Raw genomic sequence first — 16727 nt, 5'->3', positions numbered from 1 at the left:
AATGGGGTTCCGTGGTGATTCCCATCTCACTCATTCCTTCTGCATTTATCAGCTGGAATTATTATGTAAGGTAGTTGGGCCTTGTACGTGCACTGATTTATTCAGCCATTTATTTATGTCAGTATGGATTCCTGAGTGCTTGTGGGGTGTGGGAGATGGGTTATAATCTGGGTCTGTTATTACTCGGTTTGTGGTTCAGACTCTTGCCCCCCTGCAGGTGGAAGCTCCCTCCAGCTGACCCCTGTCTGTGCCTTTTCATCACCTTCCCATGTCTTGGGGGTGCTTCCTCACTTTCTGGCACCACAAAGATGCTCCTGGCTCATCTTGGTTTTTCCCTGCCCCAGCCCTAGAATCAGCCCTTTCTCCAAGGAGCCTTGGTCCCTTTTCCTCCTCCAGGGCATCTTCCCAACCCAGTGATTGAATCTGCATCTCCTGTGTTTCCTACATTGCAGGTCCATTCTTAACCCATGGAGCCATCTGGGAAACCCACTCCAGTATTCTTGTCTGGGAAATCTCATGGACAGAGGAGCCTGGCAGGCTGCATTCCATGGGGTTGTAAAGAGGTGGACATGACTGAGCGACTAAGCACTAGGACTTGGTCCCTATTATTGGAGGAGGTATCTCAAAACGAAGATGTGGGAGCAGAATGTGTTCATTGCTCCTGGGGCATCAGCGCTTTTAGGTCCTTCAGCTGGCAGATCTGGGAAGTGTATGTCTGCACTAGCTGCCCCACCTATGCTCATCTCTCTGTCTGCACAATCAACGTCAGTTCACACCAATGCCTCCACTCCAGTCCAGCACCCCGAGTTCACTCTAGCATCCCCCTCGCCCCACCCTGTTAACTTATTTTAACTTGTTTCTCTGAAGGGAGACGCCTGGCTCTCACTCCATGCAGTGTCGTTGCTTGCTTGTTTAACCTTAGTATGTCTAGAAAGCTGTTTGAGAATCTGGAAGTAGATTCCTGTGAGAAGTTAAGAGTGTGGGGTCTGCGTGCCGTTCTGTCTTCCACCCGCAGTATCCGTTGAGAGTTCTCTGTGACATCTCTTTTTTCCTCCAGTGCTGTTGGTGTGGTTGTGTCACACACTTGTGTACACTTAGGTTCATTAGTCATCGTCTGTGTCCGTCTTGGGTTCCCTTCCCCCACCCATCTGGTTATGATTATTATCATTTGAGTTTGTCTTCAGTGAAGTTCATTCTGGGTTTTGACATGGTAGTCATGTATCCACCACGACATCACCGCACAGAACCGACCCCCCTCCCCAGACCCCCTCCTGTTGTCCCTTTGAAGTCAGCTCCTCCCCCCACCCTCGGTCCCTCAAAACCACTCATCTGTTTTCCATCCTTGCGTTTTGCCTTTTCCAGAATGTCACATAAATAGACACATGCAATATGTAGCCCTTTGTGTCTGGTTTCTTTCACTTAACGAGATGCACTTAAGATCCATCCATGGCGTCACATGAATGAATAGTCCGTTCCTCTTTATTGTGTGGATAATACTGCATTTGTTTATCCATTTGCTGGTTGAGGGACATGTGGGTTGTTTCCAGGTCTTGATGATTAAGAGCAAAGTTGCCCTAAACATTTGCAGACAGGTTTTTGTGTGAACATAAATTTTGAGCCCCCTTTGGGAAATTCCCAGGAGGGCAGTTGCGGGCTGACACAGCACAGGTGTGTTCGGCTTTGTGGTTGCCACTTGGCACCCTCACCAGCAGTGGAGGAGCGGTCTTGCTGCTCAGCCCTTGGTAACGTCAGTTGTCTCTTTGCCTTTCCAACGAGAGTGTAGTAGTCTCTCTCCTTATGGCTTTTTTTAAAAGTAAAGTGAAAGTCGCTTAATTGTGTCCGAGTCTTTGTGAGCCTATCTATTCACTCCATGGAATTCTTCAGGCCAGAATACTGGAGTGGGTAGCCCTTCCCTTCTCCAGGGGATCTTCTCAACCCAGGGATTGAACCTGGGTCTCCTGCATTGCAGGAGGATTCTTTACCAGCTGAGCCACCAGGGAAGCCATTAATAGCTTTATTGAGGTCTGATTTATGTGCAGTGTAATTCTTCCATTTAATGTGTACATTTCTTTTTTTTCTCTGATGTTTTTGTTTGTTTCTGGTCATGCCGTGTGACGCGTGGGATCTTAGTTCTCTGGCAAGGGATCAGACCCATTCCCCCTGCAGTGGAAGTGCAGTCTTAACCACTGGACTGTCAGAGCAGCCCCTCATTGGTTTTTAGCATAGTCGGAACTGCATAGCCATCACCACTAGTTCCAGAACATTTCCATCTCTCCCAAGAGAAACCCCATCCTCATGAGCAGTCACTTGCCATTCACTCCTCCCCCAGCCGCTGGCAGCCACGATCACTCTCTGTCTCTGGATTTGCCTCTTCTGGACATTCCATATCAATGGAATCCTACACTTTACGGCCTTTTGTGACTGGCTTCTTTTACTCACTGTAATGTTTTCAAGGTTCATCCACGCTGTGGCACGTGTCGGCGCTTCGTTCCTTCTCACAGCTGAATTTAGTCCACTCAGCGTGGACCATATATTGTGTAGCCGTTTGTCAGTTGATGGCATTCAGGTTGTCACCACCTGATGGCTGTTTTGTATGCAAGTTTTCCTGTGCACGTGTGCTTTCATTTTTCTTGGGCATGTACCTAAGAATGGGATTGCTGGGTCTTTCGGTTAATCCTGTTTTTAACTCTGTGTGTGTGTGTGTGTGTGTGTTTAACTGTGTGTGTGTGTCTTTAACTGTGTGTGTGTGTGTAAGTCGCTCAGTCATGTCTGACTCTTTGCGACCCCACGGACTGTAGCCCTCCAGGCTCCTCTGTCCATGGGATTCTGTAGGCAGGAATTCCCTTCTCTCAACCCAGGTATCCTGCATGGCAGGTGGATTCTTTATTGTCTGCTCCACTAGGGAAGCCATAACTTGAGTAGCTGCCAGATCGTGTTCCATGGGGACCGAACCACTTTACATTGCTACGAGCCACGTCCAAGTTTCCAGTTTCTCCACATCCTGGCCCACACCTTCCATATCTCTGATTGTCGTCATCCTGGTGGACATGAAGTATAATAATTGGTGCCTCATTAGGTTCTGATTTGCATTTCCCTGATGGCTGATGACTGTGAGCATCTTTTCATGTATTTATTCTAAACTCATATATTTTCTTTGGACAAATGAAGTGAGCTGTTCAGAATTTTTGCCTTCTTTAAAAAATTGGGTTAGTTTTTTTCCTTATTGTTGAGTTTGAGTAGTTCTTTATATACAGTACTCTGGATACAAATTCTTCATCCGATATGTGATTTATACGTATTTTCTTCAAGTCTGTGGTTTGTCTTTTCATTCTCTGAACAGTATATCTTGCCCAACAAAAGCTTTATGTTTTAATAGTCCAGTTTCTCGTTGTTTTCTCTTTTATGGTCATGCTCTGGGTCTGGCACAGGGCATCTAAAAACGCACGAGCTTGTCTTTGCAGCCCACCCACTGGCAGCCTGCTCTGAAACATCTGTTCAGAGAGGCAGGGGGCGCCATGGTCATTTATTCTTGGCAGTTGGGAGGTTTTAGAAAAGTTTATTTACTGGGAGGAGGGGAAATTGCTTCTCTTCTTTTTTTGCCCCCTGATTTATTTTCTTTGATTTACCCATGTGGCAGATATTTACAAGTCTGGGACACAGAAAGGACCAAAGTGGATCCAGACCCACGTGTGGTGGGCTCCCGGACCGACAGGGCAAGAGGCGCTGGATGAGCAGGGCTGAGGGCGGCGAGGTCTACTCTTCACAGGAACCTGCTGAGAAGGGGGGATGCGGGAAAGTTCCCCTTAGGAAGCCAGGCTCGCTGAGAGCCTTGTGGGTGGTGGAGTCAGTGGGGCAGAGCCAATGGGAAGACGCCCTTCCTGGTGAAGGTGGGGGACACAGTTTCAGAAGGGAGGGGTGAACATGTTGGGGAGCTTCGGAGACATCACCCAGGCTGTGTTGAAGTCATCACACTTGCCGTGTAAGAGGCCTTTCAAGGGGGCTTCCCTGGTGGTCCAGTAGTAAAGAGTCCGCCTGCTATTGAGGGGACAGGGGTTTGGTCTCTGGTCTGGGAAGATACTGCATGCCGCGGAGCAACTAAGGCGGTGCATCACAGCTACCGCGCCTGCGCTGTAGAGCCTGAGAGCTGCAACATGTTAAGCCACTGCGTTGCGAAGCCCTTGCACCACAAGAGAAAAGCCCATGAGCAGCATCGGAGCCCCAGCACAGCTTAAAATAAATGAATCTTGAAAAATGGCCACTGAGGTCTGTGTGTGGTAGGTGGGTGTGCTCTAGACCCTCACCGAGGCATTAATCCCTGTGACCTCTGGGTCCATCTCCCTCTCTGGACGTGAGATCTTGTGGCCTTGCCCAGGTGCCTCTCATGTTCCTGTCCCAGGTTGTCCTGCGGTAGCACAGTCACGTGACAGGGCAGACCCGGCTCCTCCTGGGAGGCGCCTCCTGGGAGGAACTCAGCGGCTGCCAGACTGGAAGTACCTGTCTGTGTCCTGGGGAAGCAGAGTCAGTTTCTGGGGGTCACGTGAGAGGGGTTCCTGGGGGCTTGGTCTCGGGTGTGAGCAGGTGTTGGGGAGCTGATCTTATTTTTTTTTCTTTTTCAAATTAAAGCTGGTTGTCCCTTAGTCCTGAGTGATTGGTGAAACCAGGGGGTGGAGAAGAGAGTCAGCGATAGGGTGGGGACAAGGGGTTAAGTTCAGAGACGCCTGCTCTGTCATTTCCTGCACCTCACATTGGCCGGTGGCCCCTGCCTATGCCCCGCGGCCCCTGCCTGTGTCCTGTGATGTCTGTCAGGGAATGAACGCTGACCTTGGCACATGTGGGTGTTGAACCCTTAGCCAGGCTAGTTTGGGCTGTGAAATCTTCCCCAAAGCTGACTTTGACCCCATTTCCTCTGGTCTCTGCCTCCCTTCACTGTGAGATGCACTGTCAACGCAACAGCATACTTGGTGGGGAGGAAGAGAAACACATCCAGAGTGTGTGCTGGGGGCTTCCCTGGCAGTCCAGCGGTTAGGAGTCCATCTCCCAGTGCAGGGGACACGGGCTCGATCCCTGGTCAGGGAAGCAGATTCCCACATGCCTCAGAGCAGCTGAGCCCGCGCACCAGGACTGCTGAGGCCTACACACCTATAGCCCGTGCTCCGCAGCAAGGTAAGCCCATGCACCACGACTGGAGAGCCGCCCCCGGGCACTGCGACTTGAGAAGAGCCCACACAAAGCAGTAAGGGCCCAGTGCAGCCAAAAAATAGACCGCAGGAAAACATTGTTTAAAGTGCATGCTGACTTCAGGAGACAGCCCAATTTTCAGAGACTTAAAACATGAAGACATTTATTCCAGTTGTTTTCTGCTAATATTAGACATCCTCCCTGCCCTCCAGCCCGCCCCCATGACAGGCTATTCTTGGACACTGAGCCCTAACCATCACTAACTTTCCATGACTTCTCTCCAGTGCCGTTAACTGAAGTCACAGAAAAGGGTGTCTTGGTACATTTTATTAGGCAGCTTGCGTGGTTTTCTTCAGAAAGAGGTTTTTGTTTTTGTTTCTGTTTTTTAAGTAAGATGAAACAGCAAGGCCAGCTTCTGAGCCGGAAGCCCTCAGAGGCATGTTTTTGACATTCCTGCTGGTTTGTGCTGGGGGACCAGTGCCTGTTGTGGGCAGTACTGAGCCCCTAGGTCCTCCTTCACATCCCCCAGAGGGGATGTGGCTCTGGGTGTCCAGGCTGCTGGTGGTGACTGGTCTGGCATTCCCCACCTGCCTTCAGTTTGAACTGAGACGGCAGATGAGAGTGAGTCTTGAGTGATTAGGCCCTCGACCCCAGGGGCTGGTGGGGAGACCGCCTGCCTCACACAGCCCCTTGACTCCCTGGCTCTCTGTGGCCATGTAGGGCTCAGGAGGTGGGCAGCCTGTGCTCTGCATTGAGGACCTTGCTGGTTGATCCAGGAGGCCTGGCCTAGCTGGTGGATCACCGAGGAGCTAGGACAGAGGGCATGTTGTGTGAGGAGGCCAAGGAAGATCAGGGGGCTGCTAGCCAGCTGTGTGCTCAGTTTTTCCCTGTAGCATCCTCTGTTTGGGACCCCAGAAGCATCTGTGTTTCCTTGAGGGCAGGTGTGGAGCCGGGAGAGAAATGCCTCCAAAGAACGAATGAGCCAGAGAAGAGGTGTCACTGAGTCATCTGCCTGGTCACCCCCCAAAGTGCAGGCAGTGGTGAGGGGTTTGTCCGTATCAGCCCGGGTGCTCTCCTGGGGTCAGACTGGCTCAGTTCCAGGTTGAGAGGTTGTTCGCATCTTTGCATATCTGACTCTTGGGTCTCTTTGTAGTAACACCACCGAGGGTGGAGGCGTCTTAGATGGGGGTGGGGAGGAGACCAAGGACACCTGACTGGGTCCTCTTGAGCTCCAAGCGCCCTTGGGCTTACCCCATGCTTCATCCTTTCCTCTTTTTGATCTGTTTTTGTCCAGGTTTCTTCATCAGGTTACCATTTTACACGTGTGCTCATGCTGCTGGCTCCTCTCCCACTCCTGCTGGTGTTAGATTGTTAGGACTCCCGATAACCGAAGCGAACTTCCAGCACGAGGGCACTTGTTTCCAGCAGGTGATCGTGTCCCCTGCGCCCAGCCCTGGTGGTCCCCGCGTTCACTTGTTGGGTGACCTCCTGGTCTCCTGGGCAATCCGATGGCTGCCATACCACACCACACCACACCACGGTGCTGGCCAGCATCACAGCCTCTCTTCCCACCTGCCCTTGGGCACCCAGAACCCTGGGAGTTTTTTCCCTCCTCTCACTGAGGCTCAGAGAGGTGGAGAGGCAGGTCCAGTGTCACACAGCAAGGCAGCCGCAGAGCTGTTTCGACATCTGAGCAGCCTCAGACCCCAAAGTCCATGGTTTGGAGCCTACAATGCATTGCTTTCCTTAACACTTGAAAAGTTTTCCTCTTATTATGACCGCAAAGGTAATAGATGTGGGTTGCAAGGGTTTGAAGTCTTCTCTCCAGCCTGCTTGCTTGAATCAACTACTGTAACCAACCTTCCAGAAACAGCTTTGGTGTGAGTGTGAGTGTGGGGGTGCAGGGAGGAGGGAGAGGCAGTTTCAACCTTGGAGGCTGTGGACCCTCCTGTGTTGGTGCCCTCGGCCCTGCTGGTTCTGGTGCACCGGCGCGGCCAGCCCTTTGCTCACAGCAGCTGTCATGGACCTGGCCTCGGCCTCGGCGCCCCGGGCCGCCATCATCCTGTAAGCTGCCTTCGTGGACCTCCCCAAACACTTGCCTACCTGGCAGTGGGATTTCAGGGACTGCTTTCCTCCCTCTCTTTCCTCGGTGATCAGCAGTTCTCTCCCACTGCCTGGAAGCCTCCATCCTGGTCAGCCTGGGCTTGGAGACCCGTGGGCCGACCCAGAGGAGCACAGAAGAGGGGGCTTTGCACACACCCAAGGCTGCGGTATGCCCACCTTCATTGGTTCCATGTGACCTTGGCAAATGATCAAATGCCACCAACCCTCAGTTTCCTCTCCTGAGGGGCTGTGAAGAAAGCAACGAACTCTCAGAGCTTTTGGAGGATGAAAGAAGGTGCCATGTAAAGCCTCCCACCAACTGCCCGTTTCTGGCGAGGGCTGGCAGAGTGCTGACGACGGGGCTGAGTGTTAAATGTGCACCTGTGACCACAGAGGATTCTGGGGTAGGGGAGGGCTGGCAGGAGTGCCAACAACAAGGCTGAGCGTTAGACATGCACCTGCCACAGAAGATCCTGGGCTGAGGGAGGTGTGGGGCATGAAGGGTGGCCCTGGGCCTGCCTTCGCCCTTGTGCCCTGTAGCAGTATGGAGTCGGCTCACACAGGTGGTGGTTAGATGGTAGATTCTCAGATGCAGAGCTGCAAGGAAGCTTGGGGTGGGACAAGCCGTGGACAGGTATACGTTTAAATATAGAGAACCAACAAACACGTACTGAAGCAGCACCGCCCCCAGCGGCAGCAGGGCTCACCTGCAGGCGGCGCGGGGTTCATCTCCACACCCGGGTGCGGAATCTCAGTCAGGTTCTGATTGCAGTCTGTGTCTGGAAAAGATAAGACTCTTAACCAGAAAACCCTAACAGATATCATCAAATCTGGAAATCAGTAAATCAATAAATCTTTAATGTCAAATACTCAATAATGTCAAAGTTGTCCGAATCATCTCACATACATGTTTTGAAGTAATTTGTTCAAATCAGGATTCAGATAAAGCCAGTTCATTGCTGTTGATTGCTGTTTAATGCTTCTTTAAATCTTCTTTTTCTCCATCTCTCTCTCCCTTTCTCTCCTTTGTGAAGTGTTTTCAAAAGCTGTAGACCCGTAGGGATATTTCTGACTACAGCCTAGCAAGTAGGCTGGGCCCTGATCAAATCTGGGTTTACCTGGTTTTCCTTTAAGCTCAGCGGTGTGGGAACCCTGGGGCCTCTTATGAGAATGTCAAATAGGCCCCTGGGGCCACCATGGGCAGAGGAAATAGCCTCGGGGTTCTTAGGAACCAAGTGTCCTCCTCGGCTGGTGAGGCTGCACTGCACGAGTCTTCTGTACGACCTAGGGCAGCGGTGGGCAGGGGGGTGGTGGGGTGTCCTCCAGGTCAGCCCTGCCAGCTGCAGGGAGGTGGCCTTGGAGTGGGCCCTGGGGGTCCGAGGTGGTAGACAGGGGCCGCTCCAGAGCTCCGGTCAGCTGGCCCAGGGCTGGGGGCTGTTTGCCTGGACAGTGCTGTGGACAGGTGCGCGTGCTCCTGGCTTTGGGCGGTGGCCCCAGTCGGGCCAGTGCCTTCACGTCTTAGTTTGCTAAGGCCAGAGAGAGATACTGACCTAAGGGAGTGCAGGGCCTGGCCTGAGAACACTTGGGGCCAGCCCTGGGGTTCCCAGGGGAATGACTAAGGGAGTTACTCCTGGGATTGCCTCCCGGCGCAACTTGAGCTTGGCCTCTCCTCACCTCACATGCTGCCGGCTCCCAGGCGCCATGGTCTTACCTGTCTCTCCGCCTTCTCAGGAGACTGGTTTCCTGGTGACTGGGCTGAAAGTGGTCCACCATCCACTTGGAAATTCCTAAGCTTCTCCGGCCCCAGGTCCTGTCCCTAGGGAGCTCCAGTTATCAGGGTGCATTGGGGCCCGTGTCCACTGCAGGGCACACGCTGGGTGCTGGGGGAGGCCTCTGCCCAGCCCAGACGCCACCCCTAGCTCTACTCCTCACCACTCACCTTCGGGCATCCCAGGGAACTACCTCTGGGTGCTGCTTGGGCCAGTGTATCGTCGCCCTGCTGGGTTTGTGTGGGTGTGGGAACCGCTCTGGGAGCCAGGGGTTTCAGAGAACACTGCCTGCCTGGAGTGCATGCTGGCACACTGCCGACCAACCCTGGGGTACCAGGCACGTCCTCTGGCCCTGGTTCAGCGTCTTCACCTGTGAAATGGGGACAGTAAGAGCTCCCAGCTGGGGGGATGCTGCACAGGGTCATGTTGCAGAGTAGTGTCCATGTCCCGGGGGAGGAGGGAGGAGACCCTCCTCAGCCCCGCTGGTGCTGTGGGCACATGGCAGGCCCCCAACACATTTCTGCAGGACTGATGAGCATGTGAGCATGTCCAGCAGACACCAGTGCTTGCTCAGTGCTGCCCCTTGGGGACAGAAGACAAGATGTGCGTCCTGCAGACTGTGATGAACACTACGATCGAGGATAGTGTTTGGAGGCTGTTGGAGGGCAGCCCTTGGCGGGTGTTAAAGGAGGGGGTTGGAGATGGCCAGGGCTGGATGGAGTTGGGGGGGGGGCTGCAGTAGAAGCTGCTGAGTGGGAGGGGGCGACAGGATGAGGAGGGGCCGACTGAGGGGGCAGAGTGTGTGTGGGAGCAGCTGGACTAGCCTTGTAGCTATACCACCAGGCTGCAACTCCGTGTGTGTGTGGTAGGGGTCACCAAAGAGGGCAGAGGCAAGGGGAAGGCCTGGGCTGAGCCTCAGGAGCCAAGTTTGGCAGTGGGTGGAGATGGGGAGCACCCCTGGAAGCCTTACGTCACCCGGGGGATCCTGTGGCTATAGGTCCCGTGTCTCCATGTGCCCTCAGCAAGCCTTTTCCTGGGAAGACCGTGGTTCCATTTCTGGGTGAGCGCTGTGGCTGTAGCTCATCCTCCCAATGTTGCTGGGGAGGAAGTCAAGGCTCAGGAGTACAGCCTCACCCAGGAAGGGGCAAGCGGCTCCGTGGGGCCGGGCCGCCTGTCTGCGACGCTCTCACTTCCCTCCATGCCCATCCCGTGGCTGGTGCTGGCCTTCAGGTGTGCCATCTCAGGTGTTCAGGAAGAGGAGAGATGTCGAGACACGCTGAGACATTCTCTTCACCGTGTCATTTCTCACCTCGGGGGAAGCCCTCCTCGGTGGACCTCCCGTATCTCATCATCCCAGATTAGGTCACGTGTCCACTTTGGGCAGGGGGCTGATTTCTAAGTCTAGTGTAGGTGGTTGGGGTAAGAACCCACCTTTCTGCAGGGGAGCTGGCCAGGTCAGGGGAGAAGGGCTGCCAAGGGAGAGGCCAGGTCGGGGTCACCTCAGTCCCCTGGTGTTGGCTTGAGAGGGCCTGTTTGCTGGTCTCCTCACCAGACTGGCAGCTCCCAGAGGGCAGGGCCTGCAGCTCTGTCATGTGGCAGGTGCACCTTCTACCTTCGTGGCCTGGACTGGGGGGCAGAGTCATCCACGTGCAATTGCGGGACCTCATTCTAGCCCCCTTTGCTGAGAAGCCTGCCCCCACATAGCCAGCCATGCCTCTCCCCACCCCAGCATCACCTGGTCAGCAGGCTCACCTCACGCTGCCAGCCCAGGGATGGCAGGGTGGCTGGAGTCCTGGTGTGCTGTGGCGGCAGGAAGGGGTGAAAGGAGGCGGGCCCAGGGATGCTGGTGTGGTGGCTTGGCTGCCCTGCCCTCCTCTCTCAACCCTCACCCACCTGCCCTCCTTGCTCACCTGCTCTCCTTGCTCACCTCCTCTCAACTGCTGAGAAGCCTCCACTGGTTCCTCAGACTCCTGCTTGCTTCCCTCCCGCAGACAGTACTTTAAACATTCAGGGTGTGATTCACATGCCAGAAAATTCACCTTTTAAAGCACACAAAGTTGGTAGTTTTGAGTATATTCACCATGTTATGTGGCCATAACAGTTTTCTAGTTCTAGAGCAGTCTCATCATACCAGAAAGAAACCTCTTTCCTAGTGGCTGGCAGCTTCCACATCCCCCCACCCCGCTGCCACTCTGGTCTCTGGGCTTACTTGTCTGTTCTGGACGCTTCATGCATGTGGAACCGTATCCGGCGTGGCCTTCCCCCTGGAGCACGGTGTTGTCTCGACATGTGTAAGTGCTTGGTTCCTTTCTGTGGCCAGATGCTGTCCCATTGTGCGGCTGGACCCCAGTATGTCCATCCAGCCACCTGCTGGTGAACCCTGGGGTTGTGTCCACATCGTGACAATAGCAAGTGATGCTGCCGTGGACATCACCTTACGAGGTTTTGTGTGAATGTGTGTTTTCATTTCTGTGGGGTAAACATCCAGAGGAGACCGGTGGGTCATGTAGTTACTCTCTATTTAACATTTTGAGGGACTCTCGTCCACTTTTCCAAAAGAACCACTGTGTTACATTCCTGCTGGCGGTTCCCTAGGATGCTGGCCTCTCCACTTCCTTGCCAACACTTGTTATTTTTCTTTTTTTTCTTAATTAAAAAAATGTATTATTATTTTTTAAATCTTGGTGTGGCCTGTGGGATCTTAGTTCCCCACTCAGGGATCAGACCTGCATCCCCTGCATTGGAAGCACACAGTCTCAACCACTGGACCGCCAGGGAAGTCCCTATTTTCCTTTTTTAAAATGATTGCCATCCTAGTAGGGGTGAAGCAGAATTCTGTGGTTTTGATTTGTATTTCCCTGGTGGCTAATGGTGTAAAGTGGCCTCCCATGTGCTTGTTGGGCACTTTTATGTCTTTGGAGAAATTTCCCTTCCAGGAAAGGGGGTTGTGGGTGAGGCTATAGGATCCTGGCCAGGCTGGGCATCACTGCTTACTGCCTGTGCGTCTCGGAGCGCCTTCCCCGTCTGTGGGCCGAGCACTGTGAGGGTTGAGGGGTGTGTGTGTGGGGCTGTGGCCACCGTCGGCAGGATCGACTGCTTCACTAACCAGCTGAGACCATCACCCAGATCTTTACTTCTGTCATGGAGCCTGCTTTGCCGGGTCTTCTGCAAACACTCTGTTAATTTATTTTGGGTAAGCAGGTTGATAGGCAGACACATACAGACGAGCGGACAAGGGTCTGAGGGGAGAGAAGGCAGGGAGCGTGTCCACCTGCCCCAGGCTGTCCCCACCTCCTGGCCCACCAAACGGACTTCCTTGTTTTCTCTGTTCAAGGAGGAGCCGAGGAAGGTTTGCTTCACCTACGATCTATTCCTGAACCTGGAGGGCAACCCGCCCGTCAACCACCTGCGCTGCGAGAAGCTCACCTTCAACAACCCCACTGTGGAGTTCCGGTACAAGCTCCTGATGGCCGGCGGGGTGAGTGTGCCACTCCCTGTGGTCCTGGCATGGCCCCTGATAGTGCTGGGGGCACCTGGGGTTTCCCACCATGTAGTCGGGCACCCAAGACCCTGAGGGGCAGGTGGTACAGGCGGCACCCGGCAGCTTTGGAGAGGACCCAGGCATCCCTAGCCTGTACCAGGGCGTTGTCTGTTGTAAATGACTGACTAGTCTTTACTTATCCCGAAGCTTTTTGTTTCTGTGGATAATTAGCATCTTCCTCCACAGAGGTGGGTGGAGGCAGGAGTGGGTGTGAGGCCAGCCTCCCAGCCTGGCGTGGAGCTGGAGCCAGTTTTTAACCGGATTGGCAAGGCCACTCAGAGGCTGCGTCATCTAGGGGGTTCCCTGCTGATGCAGGCTTCTGGGGGTTTGTCCTTGTGACTCGGGCCTGGTCAGAGTGTCGGCTCTCAGAACTTAGGTCTCTGTAGGGAGTTGTGTGCCAGCGATCCCAGTGTGGTGGCAGGGGGAGTTCTCTGTAGGGAGTTGTGTGCAAGCAGTCCCGGTATGCTGGTGGGGCTGGAGCACGTGTCAGGGCTCTTGGAGAGCAGCGTGGGGTGCCCACTTGTGGGGGTTGGGGGCTGGACTGTGCCAGGCGGGGGATGTGGGCTGAGCACACCAGACATGCTGTGCCTGGGATGGAGGAGTTGGGCTGGGGGTGTGTGTGTGGTGAGGGCAGGCCCACCTCCCCAGTGTGTGCCTTTAGCTTGGCTTTCTTTGGCTCTTGGGAACAGTCCTTCTTTCCCGTTCACTTAATTCAGTTGGGTCTTTTTATAAACTTTTTATACAATATTAAAGAATCACTTTTTCATTCCAGGATGTGTGATTAAGGTCTGCTGTGTCCTTAAAAGATGAGTGTGTGACCCTAATCTTGCACGTGACGGCTGACGGAGTCCAGTCACGGAGCAGGGATGGGGGGTTGCCTTACACAGATGTCGGCTCTGAAGCTGGCAGGCGCAGCAGTCCTCCCCCAGCTCTGCCTCTCTACTTTGGCGTCGCTGCCAGATGCTTTCAGAGTATTTCCCCAGCGGCTCCTGGGTGCTCCCCCCAAGGTTGCGTGGTCACCGCTCTCTGGGAAGCAGCCGCACAGAGTGTCCACGGGTCTCTCAGGGCCCAGGACGCGGCACTGAGCCCCTGGCTGCCCATGGGGGGTGTTTGCTCTGAGGAGATGAAGGCTCAGTGAGCAGCATCCAAACACATAAAACCAGAGGGCGGGAGGCGGGGGAGGAGGTGCCAGCAGGGACGGCGGCCACGGCTGCCACGCTGCACCGCCCAGTGCTGTCCTCGCCCTGGGGGTGCTGCCCGGAGAGCTAGCCGGCTGCCCAGGAATTTCTCGCCCTTTGGGGCTGTGGGCTTCAGGCTCCAGGCTGATGGCAGAGCACTGCTGTCTGTTCTTAGGAGCTACCCGAGACCTCCAGGGGACTGTGGCTCCCGAGTCCTGAGTCCCAGTCCCTGTTCTCTGTGTTGGGGCACCGCGTCCCAGGTGGGCCACCTTTCCCCTCTGGTGGCAGGTAGCCCCGGAGGCTGCCTGTGTGGATGTCCACATTGGCGCTGGAAGAATTGGAGGAGTGAGTTGTCTGTGAGCCACGAGGACTGCTCTCTGGGCAGCTCCTTCCCCGGGGTCCCGTGAGCCCTGTCGCTCCTCGCCTGACGCTCAGTCGGCCTGTCAGTGACCTGAGCCACTTCCTGCCGGGCTGGGTGGTCGCCTGGCCTCCAGCGGTGTGTCTCATCCTTGGCCCTGTCAGCAGTTGAGCTGCACAGAAGTAGAGGCTCCTTCAGCAGGAGGCGGTGAGATGGGTTCCTTGGGAGCCACGTGCTCCCAGGTTTTCACTGCAAGGCAAGGACACGGGAGGCAGTCACGCATGTCCTGGGACCGGGTCAGCCTAGGACCTTCCTCTGAAGGGATAGGAGATGTTGTAACGAAAGGAGGAGAAGGGCTGTGAGCGGACAAACTGAGGGCCCCCATGGCCCTACCATCCTCCTGGGCTGCCCACTCAGTCATGTCCAAGTGGCCTTCGTGTGTGTGGGCCCCTGAGGGCATGATCCCTGGGCGCCTGGCGGGGCCAACGTGTTCTGGGAGCCTGCTTCAGAGTGCGGTGGTCAGACAGGCTCCGACGAGCAGCGCCACCTCGGGCCCCACCGCCCTCCTTTCAACCCGGCGTCCCTACGGCTGTGGCTGGGTGTGACCTCAGCCTCCTCAGATGAAAGCTGGGGTTCGTTGGGGAACCCCAGGTTCTCAGAGTTGATCACGGTGCCTGTTCTACCAAGCTGAATGCTTTCTTTTTCATCGTCTTGTGCACTTTATTCTGTTCTGGCTCATTGCTGTCTGGAAGGCTCCCTCTGAGTGCTGGCTGCTGGTAGTATCAGCTCGCTCTTGTCAGTATCTTGAGAACTTGCCCGCAGCCTTCTCCCACTTCGGCTGGGGCCACAGGAACCTGGCTGGAGCCCCTCCTGGCAGCACTCCGGCCCTCCCTCCTCCAGCCCGGCCGTGTGCCCCCTGTCTGTCCAGCTCACCCGCCTGAGACTGGAGAGGGAGTTGGCACCCAGGACCTGGGTGCTGCCTCCACCACGCTGCCTGCTCTGGGTGTCTGGCTGGCTTTCCACCTGTCCCGGCCGTGCTTCTGGTTTGTCTTCCCTGCCTTGTGCAGGGCAGCTTGGCTTCGATTCCTCCTCGTGCTCCTTTGCACGCTCCGCGTCTTCCAGCCGGCCCTCAGGCCTGCCACACTCAGCCTTCCTGGGACCCAGCTTCTTCGCTCTCCGCCCAGCCCGCTTGGCTCCAGTGCTCAGCACCCGGCCCCTCCCAGAGGGAAGCTCCCACAGCAGGCTTCCTCTTGCCGATGGGATTTCCAGTCTGCCTCCTTGCCCATTGATAACATCTGTCTCTTCTTTATCACTAGGTGATGGTAATTCCTGAAGGAGCAGAAACGGTGTCCAGGCCCAGCCCCGACTACCCCATGTTACCCACAATTCCACTCTCTGCCTTCTCTGACCCCAAGAAGACCAAACCGTCCCACGGCTCCAAGGTTAGTGAGGCGGCAGGCCCAGTCCTGGGGGCGTGCTGGGGCCCGGCGGCAAGTCCCGGCTCAGGGCACCCCGTGTCAGAGCTGGACCTTCCATCCCCGGACTCGCTTCCTTGGCCTCCTCTCGGAGCTCATCTCTGCCTGCCTGGCTGCTCTGCCCCTTGGTCAGGAGGCTGGCCCTCTTGACCTCATGGACAGCCAAGTGATCGCAGGCTTCTCTCTGTTCCTCTTGAGGCCAAAGAGCCTGCCCTATTCTTCCTGCCACTGAGTCAGAGGGCCTAGGACCACTGGGACAGACCCTGTGAGGCTTGTGTGCTGGGGGCCATGGACCAAGTGCGTCCATTGCTGCTCCCTAGTGCAGCTCGGACACCCTGTCCGTGGGGCTGGGCGCCCCTCCCTCAGCTGCTCTAGGCTACGCTTTCTGCTTTGGCAGCAGCTCTCTACAGAGAGCTTACTTGGGGGAAGGGCCAGGTGGAACCACGTGGGCAAGCACGCTATTTGCCCCAAAAAGAAATGTTTCATCATCTTCTTTCAGCCAGTCAGGCAGGGGGTGCTGTGTCCTCCTAGCACCTCCCTCTCTGAACTAACAGCATGGCCTTGAGCCCTCGGGCTGGTATTGCAGTGGACGCAGAAGTTCCCAAGTGTGCGTCTTGTCCCACAGCCGCCTAGCACAGCTGTGTTCCCAAGCCTGAACTCTGCCTGGCTCTTAGGGCAGCTGCCGATCATTCACTACCACCCACCCCAAAAGTTTATCCGCTTCTCATCTTGGCAGGTTTCTTGCTCCACTCACGCTTGGGTATCGGGGGCCTGGGTCACCCAAGGCGGGACAGGTCGAGCTCTCAGGCCAGCTTACAGCCTGATGCTCATCAGCAGCCTTGGAGGAGGGCCTGTCAGCTGGGCGAGGTCTTCTTGGCACTTTCCACAAGGCCACTACGTCTCTGAATCTTCAGATCTGTCTGACTTAAGCCCCCTGAACACGTCAGGCCAGAATCTCCAAGTATGGAGTGTGGGTCTGGGGTCTTCCCCATACTGGCATCTGTGGTCCTCCCCTGAACCTCGTGGGACTTATATGGAAAAAAAATTCTTACTCATGATCTTGGCAGCTTCTGTTTCAGTCACCTGCAGTTGTCCAGAGATCCGCGCAGAGTGGGAAGTGCAGGA

At 55.3% G+C, this 16727-nt stretch overlaps 1 protein-coding gene across 1 annotated transcript in view; it reads left to right on the top strand.

Annotated features, from left to right (window-relative positions):
* The window catches only part of MLLT1 (MLLT1, super elongation complex subunit), a 64716-nt gene that overhangs the window by 33628 nt on the left and 14361 nt on the right, over window positions 1-16727 (top strand). Inside the window, exons 4-5 of the mRNA XM_018050925.1 lie at window positions 12385-12528; window positions 15444-15569. Coding sequence (XP_017906414.1) covers window positions 12385-12528; window positions 15444-15569 — 270 coding nt within the window. The remainder of the gene's footprint in view (window positions 1-12384; window positions 12529-15443; window positions 15570-16727) is intronic.

The sequence above is a fragment of the Capra hircus genome, chromosome 7 (assembly GCF_001704415.2).
Source record: "Capra hircus breed San Clemente chromosome 7, ASM170441v1, whole genome shotgun sequence".
NCBI classification, from domain to species: domain Eukaryota; kingdom Metazoa; phylum Chordata; class Mammalia; order Artiodactyla; family Bovidae; genus Capra; species Capra hircus.
This window is presented reverse-complemented; position numbering and strand designations above follow the sequence as displayed.